Genomic DNA, 17952 nt, shown 5'->3' on the forward strand with positions numbered 1-17952 from the left:
GTCAATAGATACTAAATCTTTCCAGAGCAGAACAGGGTCAGAAGCTCAAGTAATTAGTCATTCTGCCTACCACGAGCTCTATTAAGCCCATATTTAATGCCTGGAGGCAGTGAAACATAAACAGCAGTTACACAAGAATCATGGATCACAGCACGATTCTCTTGGGAAAAAGGGAAAGTCAATCTCACTGAAAATTGCTCTGATAACTAATTACTATATTTCTTAACCTACTTAACAGTAGGATGAGATAAATATGCTACTCCTCTCTTTCCCTTGAAGGATCTTAAATTATTAGAAATTTGCAGGAAAAGCAATCTCCAATAACACATCATACTTCTTAAACAGATTTCTTTCTGTTCCAAATGTAAAATTATACTGCCTAGGTTTACACATTTTTTGCATGTCCTAGAGACTAATTTTTGCAAATTAGAAATAGAATCAGGCAAGGATATTTTTATTAATATTACAGACCACAGTGGAATGTCAAGGATTTGTAATACAGTTTCTCTTAAAAGGTGCAAGTACTCACAGTATGGTTCAATGAGATTCTATGACTTTCATTATCCTAACTCATTGCTCACTCTTATGTTAAATTGCCTTGGATTTCACAAACCTACTGATTTTTGAGAAATTCCTTTTTCCCTTTCCACTTCAGAGCTGTTAAATTAAATCTTTAAAAGTTATCCTCAAAGAGCAAGATAACCTGGATAATATTTGTCCTTTCACTCCAGAAAAGGCACAGGTTTCCTTACCTCTCCAGGGAGTAAGTCAGGTGCAGATTCAGTGGCATTGGCTGCACTGACATGTAGCTGTGCAAGGGATACACCCACATTCCTAACTCACAAAAGTTGCTATAAGAAAAAAGTTCCTATATGTTGTGGATGGAAAGACATCACAAAGATCTGGCCATCAGGTCAGATTCTAGATAAGGCACTGTACATTCTGAAATGAAAGAGAATTTCTAATCTTTGTTAAAAGAGCTCTCAAACTATGGGTGCTAAAAGAGCAGAAATTAGAAAAACTCTAGCAAAGCAGTTGCCTTGAGACTTGTGATACATCTAACAGATCCATATCCCTTTCACTAATAGCATCTTACCAAAACAGAGCTGTTCAAAGCAGTGCCCACACCCTTTCATCTTCAAAGTTCCCAAACACCTGGAAAAAATACAGGGAGGGGGAAATACAATCTCCTTCACTATGAGGTGAACAGATTTAAGATATTTCTATATAACCACGAGTTTTGGGCAACTTTAAAAGTTCTATCCCTTGTGAATATGTTAAATAGGGCTCCAGTCCGCACCTTCTCGGGAGCAACTCCCCAGCAAGCTACCCAAGACAGAAGGAAAGTCTTCTCTTTCCAGACGTTAAAGCCCCTGTGTTTGCAAATGATACCAGACTGTATGTTCATTTTTTTCTAGCCAATTCTTGAACTACAGGATCATATAGATTGGAATAGACCTTCACAATCATCAGTCCAACCTTTGACCAATCACCACCTTGTCAAGTAAACCATAAAACTAAGCAGCGAATTCAGTTGTTTCCTGAGTTACCACACATTCAAAGAAGTGCCCACACAGGTGGTAGGGCAAAGATGGGTAACTACAATGACATTCACAAGTCAGCAGCTGAAATTATTGCATTATTATGAATAATCACAACTCTTTTGCATTAAATTTTAAGAGGGTATGGATTGTGGTCTTCCTCCTTTTTTTATTTTTAATATTAAATTGACAAAAAGTTTAGTAAGAAAATCAGCTCTAGAGAGATACAATTTGCTGAGTAGTCATCTTAGCTTTTTTTCCCCACAGAGCAAAAATAGACATAATTTAGTAATTTAACTTTTTCATGAGTGCATTAGACTTTCAAGACATGATTTTCTATTTTAGTCTGTTGGGAGAAGAGGAAAGAGAATGTGAAAAGAATCATTATATTAGTTCTCCATTTCTTCATAAAGAAGAATTTCAGAATAATAGTCAGTGATATTGCAAAACCAATTTGTTTCTCTTACTTTTTCATCCTATGGATTATAAGAGGCAGAACATACGAGAAGTGATATGTTATCCTATTCTACTGAGAAAATAAAGACAATTCAACAAGAATAGTTAGGCAAGACTGAATACTAAACCAATCCTGCCAAACCATTCAAATCAGAAATGCTATTTTCATTTTATGTGCCGACTTCTGACAATAAATGTTTGATAGTCCTATCATACAAGTGCATGTTTAAAGCAGTTTACTTCTTTTTTGCATATTTAGTTCAGCGTTTACTCTCAGTATTTGATCATGAGAAATATAATGCCAGTCTTTTGACAAAATCATTCATCGGCTATTGGATCATGGTGTCACAACATGGAAACACAACTTTAGTATTCTAACATCAAATTTGTCTATTTGAATTATATGGGCTACATAAAATGAAGCCATGGAGACAGCCTTTATGAATTGTCCTTAGTACTCTATATATAGGCAAAAATGACATTTTACTGAGAGGATGGGATGAGATTCCAGAAGTAACATGAAAAATACTGTAGGCCATTCTCTAGAAAGAGCTGTAAACCTTGACAACATCCAATTCCTAAAGTCGGAGTGTAAAGAAAACCCCTGTTATTTCCTCTATAAAACTTAAATCTTATATTTCCAGCCTGCATAGTACAATATGTCTAGAGGCAGTGCTGATTTGTTATATAAAGTCTTAACATTCAAAAGCTAAGCCATTGTAGACCTTGGTCTCTACAGGTGTTTTATTATTAAACAGAGCAGGTTCCTGTAGAAAGCTAGGCTCTATGCAGTGTTTTGCCAAACCAAGTGACAGACTAAATGCTGTCAGGCAGGAGTGAGCAGTAGGCACACAAAGTAACCCTTTAGCCAGAGTCATCACATCACATTAAACCAGCTCCACAGAAAATTTTGCATGAAAAGCTCACAGGAAAACTTTGTCTCAAACAATTCAGGCCATGCTCTGGTGGCAATAATTTCATATTCCATATAATAGCATATATTTCCTAATAAGTAGATTTAAGAACAAGAGCTCCAAGAGTGGCAAGACTAAGTTGTAGAATAAAAGCATGATTTGAATTGGAAGGAATATCTAGTTCCAGTCCCCTGGCTATTGGCAGAGACACTAGACCAGGGTGCTCAAAGCCTCCTCCAACTTGACCCTGAACGCTTGCAGAAATGGGGCATCCACAACTTCTCCAATCAACATTTTCCATTGTCTCACCACCCTCACAGTAAAGAATTTCTTCCATATATATAAATATATAGATATATATTTTTTTAATATTTGCACAGCTTACTGATTTATTGCACATGCTTACTTTTTACTGACATACTACTTAAAATAATTTGTGTTGTGTTCTATTGGCCCTTTCTACACAGTGTACTGTAAAATACAGCATATCTGATCTCAGGTAAAAGCTTTGTGTCACCATTTATAAGTACTTGTATAAGCCATATCTCTGTATAATCCAACTGACATAAAGACATCACAACTTGTGAATGACTTCCAGGGGAAGGAAACAGATCTGTCTTACAGGGTGGACAGCAATGTGCTGAAATCATACTCAAAACTGAGAGAGGGAGTCACAACGATTTGTCAAAGGCCAAGGTAAAAGGATCAACAGAAATTACCTTTCTGGAATTCAGAACTAAGTCTTAAGTCTGAATGAAACCCACTTGTATTAATGGTATGATTTGTGCTAGTATACCTCTCCCAGTAAAAAAACACCTTATGTAAAAGCATCCTGAGTACCAAGAACATGCTTCTCAGAGATTATCAGAACAGAAAGAGCTCTTACTTCTGAAATAGGGTGTGCATTTATTTTCTGGCACATGTCTGGCACATGTTTGTTTCATAAACAAACCCCTAGCATTCTTTATGGCAAGGAAAATTTCAGGGTAAGCAATACTGAAATATGTAATCCCTGCAGCTGTGGAAACCCTTAAGAAAAGGATGTTCTTATAAGGTTTCAAAAAACAGTAGGATGCACCCTCACAAAGGTCCACAGACCTGCACTTTATCAGATCTATGAAAAGCTTTATATATATATACACCTTGTCTTGTTCGCTGTCAACCAGATAATCCCTCCTGCAGCAGCCCATTCCCATTGTTGCACATAATTGAAGTGTGCTCAAGAGGCCTAGAGCCAAAAGGGTTTTATACTGATTCTAACCTTTGGTGCCTGTCTCCATGCATCCTGTAGGGAGCAAGACCCAAAGTCAAGAATTTGATCCCATTAGGCACCCATTAGTCAAGTTAAATCCTTTGGCTTTTACAGTATATTTTATTTTCTACTCTGTTTCAGAATTCTCACACTACATTTACACAAGCCCAAAGAATTGAAATATTTCTGGTTGCCTTAAAAGAACAATTTCTTCACTTTTAATGGTCTCCAGGTTTTGCTTTGGACATTACAATATATAATAATAGTAGTAATAGTCTTGAGAATGCAGTCTCTACCACATATAGAACACCTGTGTTCCTGAAGAAAGCAGCATCTAAATTCATATTACACATAGTTATAAATTCAAGTGTCAGAAGAGTTTCCTACGGGTTTCAGGTATGTTTCACCAAGAGGTGTATATAAAACACTGAGCTAGCACAACACAAGACTGTAACACTATAGCTCTCCACATTCATTAAAAAAAAATACTGTGTTCTCCTGATTGACCAGGGTACTGATATATAAATCTGAAGCCTCAACACAATCCTCAGTCCTCACTCAAGGAAGAGTGTAATAAGAACTAGTAATCCTAAATTAGTAGTATAAGTATAGGAATTATTTTTCTAACATAAGTCACAGCAAACATCAAGTTCAGGTTATCAATGAATAGTAATTTGGTCTTCCAGGATGTGGAAATGCACATGCACCATCACAGAGTGCCTAGAAAATCACATGAAGGACCTCCATTCACTAGGTGCCCTACAATGCAACCAGGAGACATTCATCTGTGTTGTGATAGAGATGAAACTTAAAAGTATAAGTGGAAACTATGACGAACACAAAGGTACTACTAATAGTTTATGGAAAGTCATTTTCAAAAGCTCCCAAGGGTTAAACAACTGCAGATGCTGAGGAAAGAGCCCATGCTTGAGTGACTTGCTCAACATTGCATACAGCACTCAATAGCTTTGAGACATGAAACCAGACCTCCAAAACCCCCTTTGCTGGTGCTTTAACATCAAGAACATCCTTTCTCTCCATTAATGTTCCAGGCTGTCATTTCTTACACTTGGGTCACCCCACATTTTCAGCAAAGTATGTCTCAAAATACTTATTCACAAGATTAATTGTCATCACATTATGTCTTACTGTAGTTGTAAGGCTATGGAAATAGAGGGAAAAGGTAATAGCATGTAGCAAATACATCAAGATGAATGTTTCCTTCCTCCTCCATTCCACAGAGACATTCTTTCATTTCCGTGAGATGAAACTGACCTGATGGACTTATCCACAGGTTCATCAGTTTCTGTGCAATTTTAAGACACACTTCATTATTCATTTGAGTCACTTGGCTGCCCTCGTGAAAATTGTCTGTAGTATTTGAATATTAATTCCATTTCCAAGAGTTCTACCTATGTTTTCTTCTCCCTTGCATCTGCTTGGGCAGATCATGAATTAATGAATCACTACAGATAATAGGTTTATATTTAAGTACTTGGTGATGCAGATGCCTGAATCTATTAATGAGGAAAGCCTACATTTTGCCTTTTTGCCTAGTGACTTTCACAAGGAAAGCCACTGAGTAGGCACAAAATAGATCAGGGTTGATTTTATTGCTTTTAATTTATTTCCATTTAGACTGAAGAAGTGTGAAACATCTGGTTAAACAACAGGCATATGGAACAAAGGTGTAGTTACAAGTCTCAATAGACTTTTTAGAGTAACATTCATAATTTGACAAGTTAAATAAAGCTTTAAACAAGGCAGAAGATACTTTGGAGGAACACTCTAAGTTTCTACCATTGGAATACCATCAAATTTAACTCTTCTACTGCTCACACAATGATCAGAATCAAACTCTAGATCTCAAAAGTTGACCAGTAAACCCAAAGCCTTATTTACATCTTATCACATTTCATTTTAAAAAGTCCCTAAATAGGAGCTTCTCTCAAAATATCAGTTATTTAGAACTTCAAACTTCAAAGAAAGTGAAATACTGACAGTTTCAGATTATTGATATTATTTCCCTGTCCATGACAGGAGCAGCAAAGCTGAAAAGAAGCCAAAAAAAAAAGAAAAAAAAAAGAAAAAGGAAAAAAAAAAAACAAACAAGAACTAGGGCATGTTTAGAACTCTATTTGACCAATTCCAAGGCAGCAAAGTCTTATATCACTTAGAGGTTACAGAGAAACTGATTAGATATTCAAATTGCAGACTGGATACTGAAAAATAGAACAATTAATACTTCATTTTCTCTTTACTAAATGCAGTCATGGCCTGCCAATCTTAATTTCAAGCCCAAATGATTTTAGAACCATAACAAGAGAGTCTGTAATGTGTTTGATTTGTTTATACTTTAACAGTTCAATGGGGGTTTTATTATTATTTTCAACAGATTACTTAAAATTATTTTGCTGATATATTGACAAGGGTGAAGAAATATTTAGAATAACAAGATGTCCAAGCAACAAGAAGTCAATTCCATTTCCTCAAATTTTATGCAAATAAATTGCCATAGGAAAAACTTTTGGGATTTTTCTCTGTTACAGTGGAACCAATGGATTAGAAACACATGATATTAAAAACAGTCAACACATACTGAGCAGTAACTCAGAAACTGTGGAAAATCTCTTTGGCAGTCCACTGTTTAAACCAGAGTTCACCCAGATGCTGGGTGCAAGTAGTGCTGCATAGTGATGTACAAGTCCTAAGGAAGCTCTAAATCCTCTGGGCTCTGATGGGAAGACAGAGAGCTTTAATGTATCCTCCTATATTCGAAGGTTTCAGCTCAGCTCAAGATTTCAAGAAACAAGGATGTCCTGGCCACGTTTTCCTGGCTGTGAATGCAGCCCCTGCACTGACAGATAGGATGGGTGAGGAGGGACAGAAAGAGTCCAAGGACACCCTTCAGTGGTTACCAAGGTGCAGTAAACAGGAGCAATCAGGAGACTTGCAGCTAAAATATAGCTGTGAACCTAAGCAACATGCAAAAATAGATGTGCCAAGGGCCAATGTCATCCAAATTCTTCAGAGGACAGGAAAACATTGCAAAATCTACACAGAAAGGTGTTTTTCCTGCCCCCTTCTTTTACTATTTTGACTCATTATAACCACAATTTTCACAAGATGCACCAGTATGCAGACTGTTGAGGTTTTTTAGTAATCCAAATATTGCCTTATCATTAATATGCAGTATACTCTAATTAAAAAAATAAATTATACAAAGAGAATGGTGTTATGCTGTCTTCTCTTTAGCATGAGGATATAGTTGCTCTCTATGAAAATATATAAGAAATTTTTCCACCATTTTTTTTGCTTTGCAAAACACCATTTTATAAAGTTCCCTGTACAATAGTCTTTTTCTAACAACTGAAATAAAACAGACACACAAAGGTAACACTACTGCTTGACAGACTTTTTCTCTTTCCCTCAAACACAAATATGGGAACATGTGGGATTTGCTACAGTAATAAAAGGAACACTTAATTTTACCACTGTTTTCATTATATCTTCCCGGGCACAAGAGTATAAGAAGGAAATCGATGTAGCTCCAGAACACAGAAGAAGAATTTTATTAATCAAATTTTCATTTCACATCTATTAATGTAAAACTTTTAATAATATGAGAAGTTTTGCCTAACCACACTGCTTTAAAGCCGAGGACTGGTTTCAATATTTTTTCCTGGATGAACATTACTTATGCACCATATAATTCAAGTCACAGAATCACAGAATTGTTAGGGTTGAAAGGGACCTTTGGAGATCAAGTCCAACTCCCCTGCCAAAGCAGGGTCACCTAAAGCAGGCAACACAGGAACTCATCCAGGTGGGTTTTGAATGTCTCCAGAGAGGGACACTCCACAACCTCCCTGGCCAACCTGTTCCAGTAATCTGACATGTTCAATGTATAGAAGTTCCTCCTCATATTAAGGTGGAACTTCTTGTGTTTCAGTTTGTGGCCACTGTTGCTCATGCTGTCACTGAGCACCACTGAAAAGAGTCTGGCACCAACCTCTTGGCACCTGCCTTTGAGATATTTGCATGCATTTATGAGATTCCTTCTCTGTTTTCTCTTCTCCAGACTAAGCAGGCCCAGCTCCCTCTGTCTCTCCTCATTAGAGAGATACTCCAGACTTCTCCTCATCTTTTTGGCCCCTGCTGGATCCTCTCCAGTAGCTCCTTGTCTTTCTTGTACTGAGGAGCCCAGAACTGCCCCTGGCATGCTGGATGTGGCCTCACCATGGCTGACTAGAGGGGGAGGATCAGCTCACTTCACCTGCTGGCATCCCAATGCATTCCAGGATATCATTGTCCCTTCTGGCTGCAAGGGCACTGCTGCCTCATGGTCAGCTCATCATTCCCCAGGACTCCCAGGTCCTTCCCAGCAGAGCTGCACTCTTGTATGACAGCCCCCAGATTGTGCTGGTGTTTGGGTTTCTTCCTCCCCATGTGCAGGACCCTGCACTTTGCCTTGTTGAACCTCATTAGGTTTCTCCCAGGCCAAGTCTCCAGCCTTTCAAAGTCCCACTGAATGGCAGCACAGCCTTCAGGTGGATCAGCCACTCACCCTTTGCATATTGGCAGCAAACTTGCTGAGGATGCACTCTATACCTTCCTCCAGCTTTTGATAAACAAGTTGAATAAGACCAGATGCAGTATAGGTCCCTGGGGAATGCCATTGACAACAGGCTTCCAAATGAATTCTGCTCCACTGATCATGACCCTCTGAGCTCTGTCATTCTTGATCCACCTCTCTGTCCATTCATTTAGCCTACTTTTCCTGACCTGATCTATGAGGATGTTGTGGGAGGCAGTGTCAAAAGTCGAGGTAGACAACATCTACTGCTCTCATCAACCCTCTCTGTCATGTCATCATTGAAGGTTTTGAGAAGCCAATTTACATAATAGCCAAATTCTGTTGCATACTTCCAGACACGTATGAGACATAGCCTCTGATCCACACAGTTTGCAATCTAACTAAAGACAATATGAATGAAGATAAATGCTTCAAAATCATATGAAGGGAGAGAAATTATAACTACAGATGTAAGAGTTTGCTGTATGAATGACTTAAAGCTGCTGATGGCTGCCTCTCTGCCAAAGAATAGCTATGCACAGCATAGCAATTAATATGCTGCTATTTTCTGTTACTTTTTCCTTCTTTTTCTTTTTTTTTTTGTCTTTATAAGATCTCTGTAAATTTGCTTGCTGATACTGAGAAGGATTTGTGCTTTCATGCCAGCAGCCTTCAACAAAATTGTCTGCTAAGTGTGAGCTTTTAACAAATTTTAATAAGGATTCTTGTTATCAATGTTATCTTGACTAACGTGACTGCAAGAAGATCTATTTAATGGGGGGAGAAAAAGGAAAAAGAGCTGGGTCAATATGACATTTCATTTTCTACTCAGTGTTACCACTCTTTCAAAAACATTCCTATCCTGATACTTCCTGATTATCACTTTTTCAGAAATAATAATGATTAGCTAGAAACCTGAAAAAAAGAGAAGCATTGCAACTGCAGGAAAGGCTCCGTGTGCTAGACAGAGTTTTTAATGAGCAATCAACAAAAAAGTTATCCTAGAAATATGATAAACATGTCACTAAGAGGGGGGAAAAAAACCAACTCTCTTTATTTCCTTTCTTTTTTATTTTTTTCCATAAAAGATGAAAGTGTTTTAACACTCTTAAGAACACCTTCCATTAAAGAGACCAGACACAATGCCTGGTTAGGAACAATTTTCCAGGGCATGAAGCTCGAAAACCCACTTTGGGGTGCTAAAAGCCATCATTTATGAAGTCTCATTTTTGAAAATCTATTTGTTATTTCCCTTTTAATACTTTAATATTTTTAATTTCCCAGTATTATCATTGGCTGAGTAGTACCTTGTAGAGAGCCTGGTGCAGGAATGGCTAGAAGAGAGAGGCCATAGTCAGATCAATTTAGTCAGGCTGACAAAGCAGGCCTCAGCCTCAAGGGCATAGCAAGAGGGAAAGCACGTAGACTTGTGATAAAATGAACAAAGACAGACTGTAAAAGAAGAACTAGAAGAACTCTGTTAGCCATGAAATTGCAAAAGTGTAGCCATAAAGTTAGCTGATCAGCATAGTGACGCATATGGCAAGGCAACCAATGATGAGCTTAGCTTTTGCAATATGCATAAACTAATTAAGCACTGTATTTAATCGCCACTCTAATTATCAATAAACGAGACTTTGCAGATGACCGAATTGGTGTCCGTGTCTCCCTTCTCCGACAAATGGTGACCCCGACGCTGTCCCTCCGTCGCTGAAAAAGAAAACGGGGGAGAACACGCCACGGTCGGTGAAGTTGAGCTTGGGGCCTGCTGCAACCGGGTCGGTGTCAAACGACGTAGGAAAGACACCCTCAGGAGCTACAGAGGTGGTCCTGGGCCATACGTGCTGCCGAAGCCGGAGAGTTGCAACGGCGCCGACGGTAAAAAATGGACAGGCAAGCAGCATATGATTTATTTATAGCACATATAGATAAGTTAGGGCTAAAAGAGCTTAATCCCAGGAAGGACATACCGGGGTTGTTAGCCTGGGATTCTGCTAAAGGCTTATTCACTAACCCTCATAGTGTGCATGAGTTAAATGAGTGGCGTAAGTTAGGGGATGTACTGTGGGAGGCAGTATTAGGAGATGATAAGACAGCAAAAAAGTTAGGAAAAATCTGGCAAGTAGTTCATAACGCACTCTTAAAGCAACAGGCAGAGAAAAGGGCAGCACAGCAGGCAGTAGAAGCATATAAAAGAAATGCTCAGTATGGTGATAATGAGCCCCTTGCACCAAGCACAAGAAGGGTTGAAATACCTATTCTTAGAGACGTGGCAGGAATGGCCGATGGAGCTAGTTGCACTTGGCCCTCTGCACCCCCCTCAGAAGAACTGGGAAATAACGCTGCCAAAGCAGCGGAGGCAATTGCAGAGGGCAAAATATCCCAACCTTGCGGCGTAGAATCCCCTTGCCGGCCTGAACCTAGCATCCCTAAACCTGCCAGTGAGCCAAATCCTGTCCCTAGGGCGGAAAGCGACCTGCGGGGGGAAGTGGCAAGGCAGAGGAGGGAGGCATGGAATATGCTAGCTAGACACGGCCTGGAGACTGGGGATGACGCCGCTGTAAGCGCAGTCAAAGTCTGGACCTTTCCTGTAACATACACACAGGGAGTAAACCAACAAGGACAAGCTGTACAAGTGGGAGAGTATGAACCACTTGATTGGAAGTTGCTAGCACAGTTACGACAGACAGTGAGTCAGTTCGGGTTTCGGAGTGAGCCAGCCAAGCAAATGCTAGACTATCTATTTGACACATATTTGTTACTGCCAAATGATCTAAAAAGCATAGCAAAATTAATTTTCACACCACATCAGCAAATGCTATTTAATGCTCACTGGCAAGCTCTTGTTGCCAAGGCAGTTGCAGTACAAAGAGGTCAGGGTGATCCCTTAGCCGGGATCACAGCAGATGAGTTAATGGGAGTGGGCGCATTTCGCAGGTCAGAAACTCAGTTACTCCCAGGGGCCGACAGGGTTAGAGAAGCCATGCGTATCGTAAGAACTGCTATAGATCAGGTAAAAGATAGCTCAGGCATACCCATGTATATGGGGATAAAACAGGGAAAAGATAAATCCTTTAGGGACTTTGTAGATAAGGCTGCTGCTGCTATTGAAAAGGCAGGAGTCCCAGAGTATATGAGAGGGGCGCAGGTTTTCTTAGTTAATGCACTAAAAGAATTAGGCTTAGGGCTACAGAAACAAGCCGAGTCCACACAGTCACAGGTGCTAGCCACTCTTGCTCCGCTCCGTGCTTCTACGGCGGCCCCGGCCACATCAAACGACCACCGGCCTCCCTCAGCGCGCTGCTACAGATGCGGGTGGATGCGGCGCGACCCGACGGGCGCCGCCGATCAGCCCCCGGCGGCCGCCGCCATATTGGCCCCGGTCACAAGTAGCCGCCGTGACACCAGCGCCATCTCCTGTCTGCAACCAGCTACAACAGGGAGCCTGGAACTCGACTTGGCAGCCGCAATAAAAACATCATTATTAACAACACGCCCCGCTAAAGTCCCAACTGGAGTACAAGGCCCGGTAACTATTAAAGGACAAGCTTTTGGAGGACTAATAGTGGGACGCTCATCGAGCTCCATTGTAGAACTGTTTGTACTACCAGGTGTCATCGATGCAGACTACACTGGGGAAATACAAATAATAGTTTATACTCCTTTTCCTCCTCTAACAATTGAGGCAAATCAACGTATTGCTCAATTTATTCCACTTCCACAGTTAAGCCGGGGTGTTCAACCACAAACACAAACCCCGCGCAAGGACCAAAGTTTTGGGTCCTCTGGTGTTGCTCTGCTTACAATGGATCTCAATACTAGACCCAAAAAGGAGGTGAGGTTCACCTATGCAGGACGTACAATAAAAATGATGGGACTTTTAGACACTGGAGCAGATACCAGCATTGTTTCTCCAGAAAAATGGCCCTGTGATTGGCCATCACTACAAACCACGGATACCGTGACGGGCGTCGGAGGGTTCACCCTCGCAAAGAAAACGCCCCCAATAAGGGTTACTATAGATGGGCAGGACTTGGTAACTGTGTTATCAATAGTTGCATTACCGCCCATGGTACACTGCCTAATTGGAAGGGACATTTTAGCTCAGCTTGGGGTTGTTCTATCCAACGAGCACCCTTTAGGGTAATTGCCATTGCTTGGACTTTCCCAATCCCAATCACCTGGACTACCAATGAACCGGTAATGGTTAAGCAATGGCCTCTAAAAAGGGAAAGTCTAATACAAGCACATCAACTCGTGAAAGAACAATTTCAACAAGGACATTTAAAACTTTCCACAAGCCCATGGAACACGCCAATTTTTGTGATTAAAAAGAAATCAGGAAAATATCGTCTTCTACATGATTTAAGAGCAGTAAATGATCAAATGGAAGTAATGGGAGCATTACAACCGGGACTTCCCAATCCAGCCATGCTCCCACAACATTGGCCTCTTTTAATTATTGATTTAAAGGACTGCTTTTTTACTATAGCCTTACACCCCCAGGATACAAAAAGATTTGCATTTACCCTACCGGCAATTAACAGGGGGGAACCTGACAAAAGATATGAATGGACTGTTCTTCCACAAGGTATGAAAAACTCACCTACTTTGTGTCAATTATATGTTGATGCGGCCTTGCAACCCTTAAGACTAAAATGGCCCGACACAATTATTTACCACTACATGGATGACATTCTATTCGCCCAGAAAATAGCATTTACAGATATTCAAATGCAAGAAATTCGAAACACCTTAGCAAAAGCATCTCTCATGATAGCTCCAGAAAAGATACAGCAATCTACACCATGGAAGTACCTGGGATGGACTATTACAAATCAAATCGTACGGCCGCAAAAACTTCAAATTGCTACAAAGATCACCAATCTAAACGAAGCACAACGCTTACTAGGAGATCTACAGTGGCTCAAACCAATTGTTGAAATACCTAACTCTCTGCTAGAATCCCTCAGGCCACTGCTCAAGGGAACTGATCCAACCACACCTGTAACCATGACACCACAACAAAAAGACGCTCTCAATGGCATTATTCGCTGCGTCAATGAAGGATTTGTCTCCCGCCGAGATGTATCATTACCTATAAACCTTACCATTTGGAATACTCCTGATCATCTACTTGAAGCACTTACACAGACACAAAAGAAAACGGGGGAGATACAGGTACTAGAGTGGATAACTCCACCTTTACAAGCAAAAAGGACAATCAGTACAAAAATCGAACAAGTAGCTACCTTGATTCGTAAGGGTCGGGTAAGAATTCTGGAAATCACCGGAACAGGCCCGACCGCAATCCACCTACCCATGAAAAAGGAGGACTTAGATTGGTACCTCCTCAACTCTGAGGACTTACAAACGGCTTTGCTGGAAGCTGGAGCAGCAGTCAACACAGGACCGCTGACACCACGTCATCTTCAGTGGTTAGGAAATTGGGACTGGGTATCAAAGCCAACACGATCGGAACAACCGATAGCAGGTGCCATCACAGCATTCACGGATGCCGGAAAGAAATCAAGGAGGGCAGCCATCACCTGGAAAGAAGGCCCTCGATGGAAAAAGCAGATAATAAACGCTGCTCCAGAGGACAGTTTACAAACATTGGAATTGCTTGCTGTTGTGTGGGCACTTAGTGAACTGCAAGGGCCTTTGAATGTGGTCACTGATTCATTTTATGTTGCAGGAGTAGCACAGAGAATTGAGGACGCCTCTGTGAAAGAGGTGCAAAACAAAAGACTCTATGAACTCTTGCTGCAGCTAAAGCGAGCAGTAGGAGCAAGGTTTAAGCCTTATTGTATCATACACATCAGAAGCCACAAGTGGGATGTAGGCTTGGGTGAAGGCAATGCCAGGGCAGATAGATTGGTTATGAATGTAGCAGATGATAGGGGGATTGAGGCGAGAGAGTCACACACACGATTTCACCAGAATGCTAAGGGATTGGTGCGTGAGTTCAAAATAGGCATACAAGAAGCTAAAGCAATAGTGAGAGCTTGTCCCACCTGCAGTCATCACAACAGTGGGGTGGGTCTTGGGTGTGGGGTAAATCCTCGGGGTCTGGAAAGTAATGAAATTTGGCAAATGGACGTTACACACGTAGCAGAATTTGGTAGGCTCAAATACGTACACGTCACAATAGACACCTACAGCAAGTACATTTGGGCTACAGCACAAACAGGAGAGAAGGCAATCCATGTAATAAGGCATCTGACAAGTTGCTTTGCAGTCATGGGAATGCCTAGGGAAATAAAGACCGACAATGGACCAGCCTATGTCGGTAAGAGAGTAAGCCAATTCATGAGACTCTGGGGAATTAAACACATTACAGGAGTACCACACTCACCCACAGGACAAGCCATAGTAGAAAGAGCTAATGGGACACTCAAACAGTACCTACTCAAGCACAAATCCATAGATGATCCACAAGAAAGGTTAGCCAAGGTTCTTTATGTCATGAATTTTTTGTGTGTGTTTGGGGAAGAGTCAGAGCCGCCTGCAATTAGGCATAGAGGGAAAAGGGAAGGTAACAAGGCAGAAAGCGAAAAAGCGTGGGTAAAATACCGGGATCCAAAAACAGGGATATGGAATGGCCCTGCTGAGGTAATATACTGGGGCAGAGGTTATGTTTGTGTTTCTACTCCCACAGGAACAGTTTGGGTCCCTGCTAGGTGGGTGAAACCTATCCTAAATGAGCGAGTTGGTGGAAAGATTCCTGAGGACACCATTAGCTCCAGACGACCGAGAGCGGATACAACAGAAGTTGACGGTGACCTTACGGCCCTATTTACAGAAACTAGCACCATATAAACGCGCTGTCCGCAAGGCACTACAACGGCCGCCACCGAACTGGGTGGAGTGGATCGAGTATCACGCCTACCACGCCTACCTGGAGGAACAACGCCTTAACGGTCGCCCTTGTTGCGCGTGTAGGAAAGCGTGGTGTGAAGCTTGGGTGGCTTTAAAGTGTGGGGGCTGTGGGGACTGCTCATGGGTAAGACAAAGAGCAGTATATAAATTGTGGTGCCAAGAGTGTCAAAGGGAAGACCAAAGACGCTCAAGCTGGGATGCAGCATTAGAGGGGGAAGCAGGAGTACCGTTTGTACAGGTCCGGAGTGTATATGAAGCACCAGAACAGCTTATGTTAGCTTGGGCCCGGTGGGAAATAACTAATTGGCTCTGGAGGCAGAAAATCACTGCAAAATCTTGCATTGTTGCTACCCGATGCATGACTAAAGTGCCATATCTACCTTTCCCTCGGGTAGGACCAGTTAAGCCAGGTACCGACCCTGAAGAAGTATTAGACCAGTGCATAGAAAAGGTAAAGCAGTGGCACATAGCAGCAGACAATCCAAAATACAGGAAGGAGAAGCCACGTAAGCAACGAAAATGATACTCATCACACTGATTACGCTTACTAACTTTGATTGCACAAATGCTTTTCCAATGGAGCACACACCTAGAGAAAATGTATAGGTAACATTTGCTAACATAACAAAGCAAGAATCAATCTGCTTGAGCTTGGGGGGAGCGCAGAATCCTTTCAAAACTTGTCTTGTAGGATTGCCAGTTTGGAAACCAAGAGAGTTTGCAAGGTATCTTAATGATAGCCACCTATCTACAAAAGGGGATGACGATTTGTTGCAGGGTTGTACTTTCCCTAGCAGTTATCCCTCACAACACGATGGATGCTGGCAATGTGAATTTGTCCTAGCTTTAGGCAAAACCTTAGCCTCCCCTCCAGAAGAGATTGACCTCTTCGGAAGCACTAACGCATCAATGGGAAGAAGCGCAGGAGGATGGTTTAGTTTTATGCCCTTAGAAGACAAAAACTTTGCAACCCTTAATTCGGCTCTTAGTAATTTACCAACAATTCAGACTCAACTCTACCCCAAATGTAACGGTAGGTACATCACAAAGGCAAGAGCACTACCCCCAGGGATATTTTTAATTTGTGGGGATCGTGCCTGGAATGGTATTCCAGTGAGGCCACAAGGAGGACCCTGCTATCTAGGGAAACTAGCTATGTTTCATCCCAATGTGACTACACTCATGCAACTTGCAGGCAATGCCAATCGAACAAAACGCAGTTTACATGATCTTAACTGCACCGGCATAGGGCAACCACACTTTTGGAGTGACTTTAGACAGGTAGCAACTGCTGTACTCCTCCCTCACGCAGCAGCCAGGAAAGCTATGGCCCTAGCCGAACAGTTAGGGTGCTGGGCAAAAGATGAATTTAACACCACCTCTCAGGTGTTAGACATGATGGCCAGGGATGTCTCAAGTGTTAACCATGCAGTACTGCAAAACAGAGCAGCCATTGATTTTCTACTTCTAGCGCAGGGACACGGTTGTGAGGAATTTGAGGGAATGTGCTGCATGAATTTGTCTGACCACTCTAAATCCATTCACAAAAAGATACGAGACATACAAAACAGACTACATGACCTAAAGGAGCAAGATGGTTGGGACATTGATGAATAGCTAAAAAGCCTGGGCCTTGGAGGATGGATTCGGACCATCATTAAGTATACTATCATGATCTTAGGCGTATTCTTATGCTTAGCTTTGTTGCTTCCTTGCTTGATAACTTGCTTGCAGAATTTCATTCAAAAGACTGTTAGCAAGGCTTGGCATACTAATCTTCTCGCTCAAAAAGAAAACGGGGGAAGTGTAGAGAGCCTGGTGCAGGAATGGCTAGAAGAGAGAGGCCATAGTCAGATCAATTTAGTCAGGCTGACAAAGCAGGCCTCAGCCTCAAGGGCATAGCAAGAGGGAAAGCACGTAGACTTGTGATAAAATGAACAAAGACAGACTGTAAAAGAAGAACTAGAAGAACTCTGTTAGCCATGAAATTGCAAAAGTGTAGCCATAAAGTTAGCTGATCAGCATAGTGACGCATATGGCAAGGCAACCAATGATGAGCTTAGCTTTTGCAATATGCATAAACTAATTAAGCACTGTATTTAATCGCCACTCTAATTATCAATAAACGAGACTTTGCAGATGACCGAATTGGTGTCCGTGTCTCCCTTCTCCGACAGTACCTAAGATTCAGTAATTCCTCAGGCTTGTGAGATGCAAAACCTAGACCATTTCTAGACTTCTGGTGCAATTTGACTGTAGAGTACTGTCAAGTTACATAGAATCCCACACAAAGCACCAGAGAAAGAGATGCTTCCTTTCACATCCAGAAAT

At 41.4% G+C, this 17952-nt stretch overlaps 1 protein-coding gene across 2 annotated transcripts; it reads left to right on the forward strand.

The window, feature by feature from the left end:
- The first annotated feature begins 10048 nt into the window (after window positions 1-10048).
- On the forward strand, window positions 10049-16150 carry LOC148223392 (uncharacterized). 2 transcript variants are annotated; one of them, XM_088167447.1, is made up of 2 exons: window positions 10049-10632; window positions 15401-16150. In XM_088167447.1, the coding sequence occupies exon 2, from the start codon at window positions 15443-15445 to the stop codon at window positions 16142-16144; it is 702 nt and encodes a 233-aa protein (XP_088023573.1). In that variant the 5' UTR covers window positions 10049-10632; window positions 15401-15442; the 3' UTR covers window positions 16145-16150. The 2 variants fall into 2 exon arrangements, with proteins under 2 accessions (XP_088023573.1, XP_088023574.1); XM_088167448.1 differs by having other exon boundaries at window positions 10049-10617.
- Window positions 16151-17952: the final 1802 nt, after the last annotated feature.

Source organism: Sturnus vulgaris, chromosome 6, assembly GCF_052056855.1.
Source record: "Sturnus vulgaris isolate bStuVul1 chromosome 6, bStuVul1.hap1, whole genome shotgun sequence".
In the NCBI taxonomy this organism is placed as follows: Eukaryota; Metazoa; Chordata; class Aves; order Passeriformes; family Sturnidae; genus Sturnus; species Sturnus vulgaris.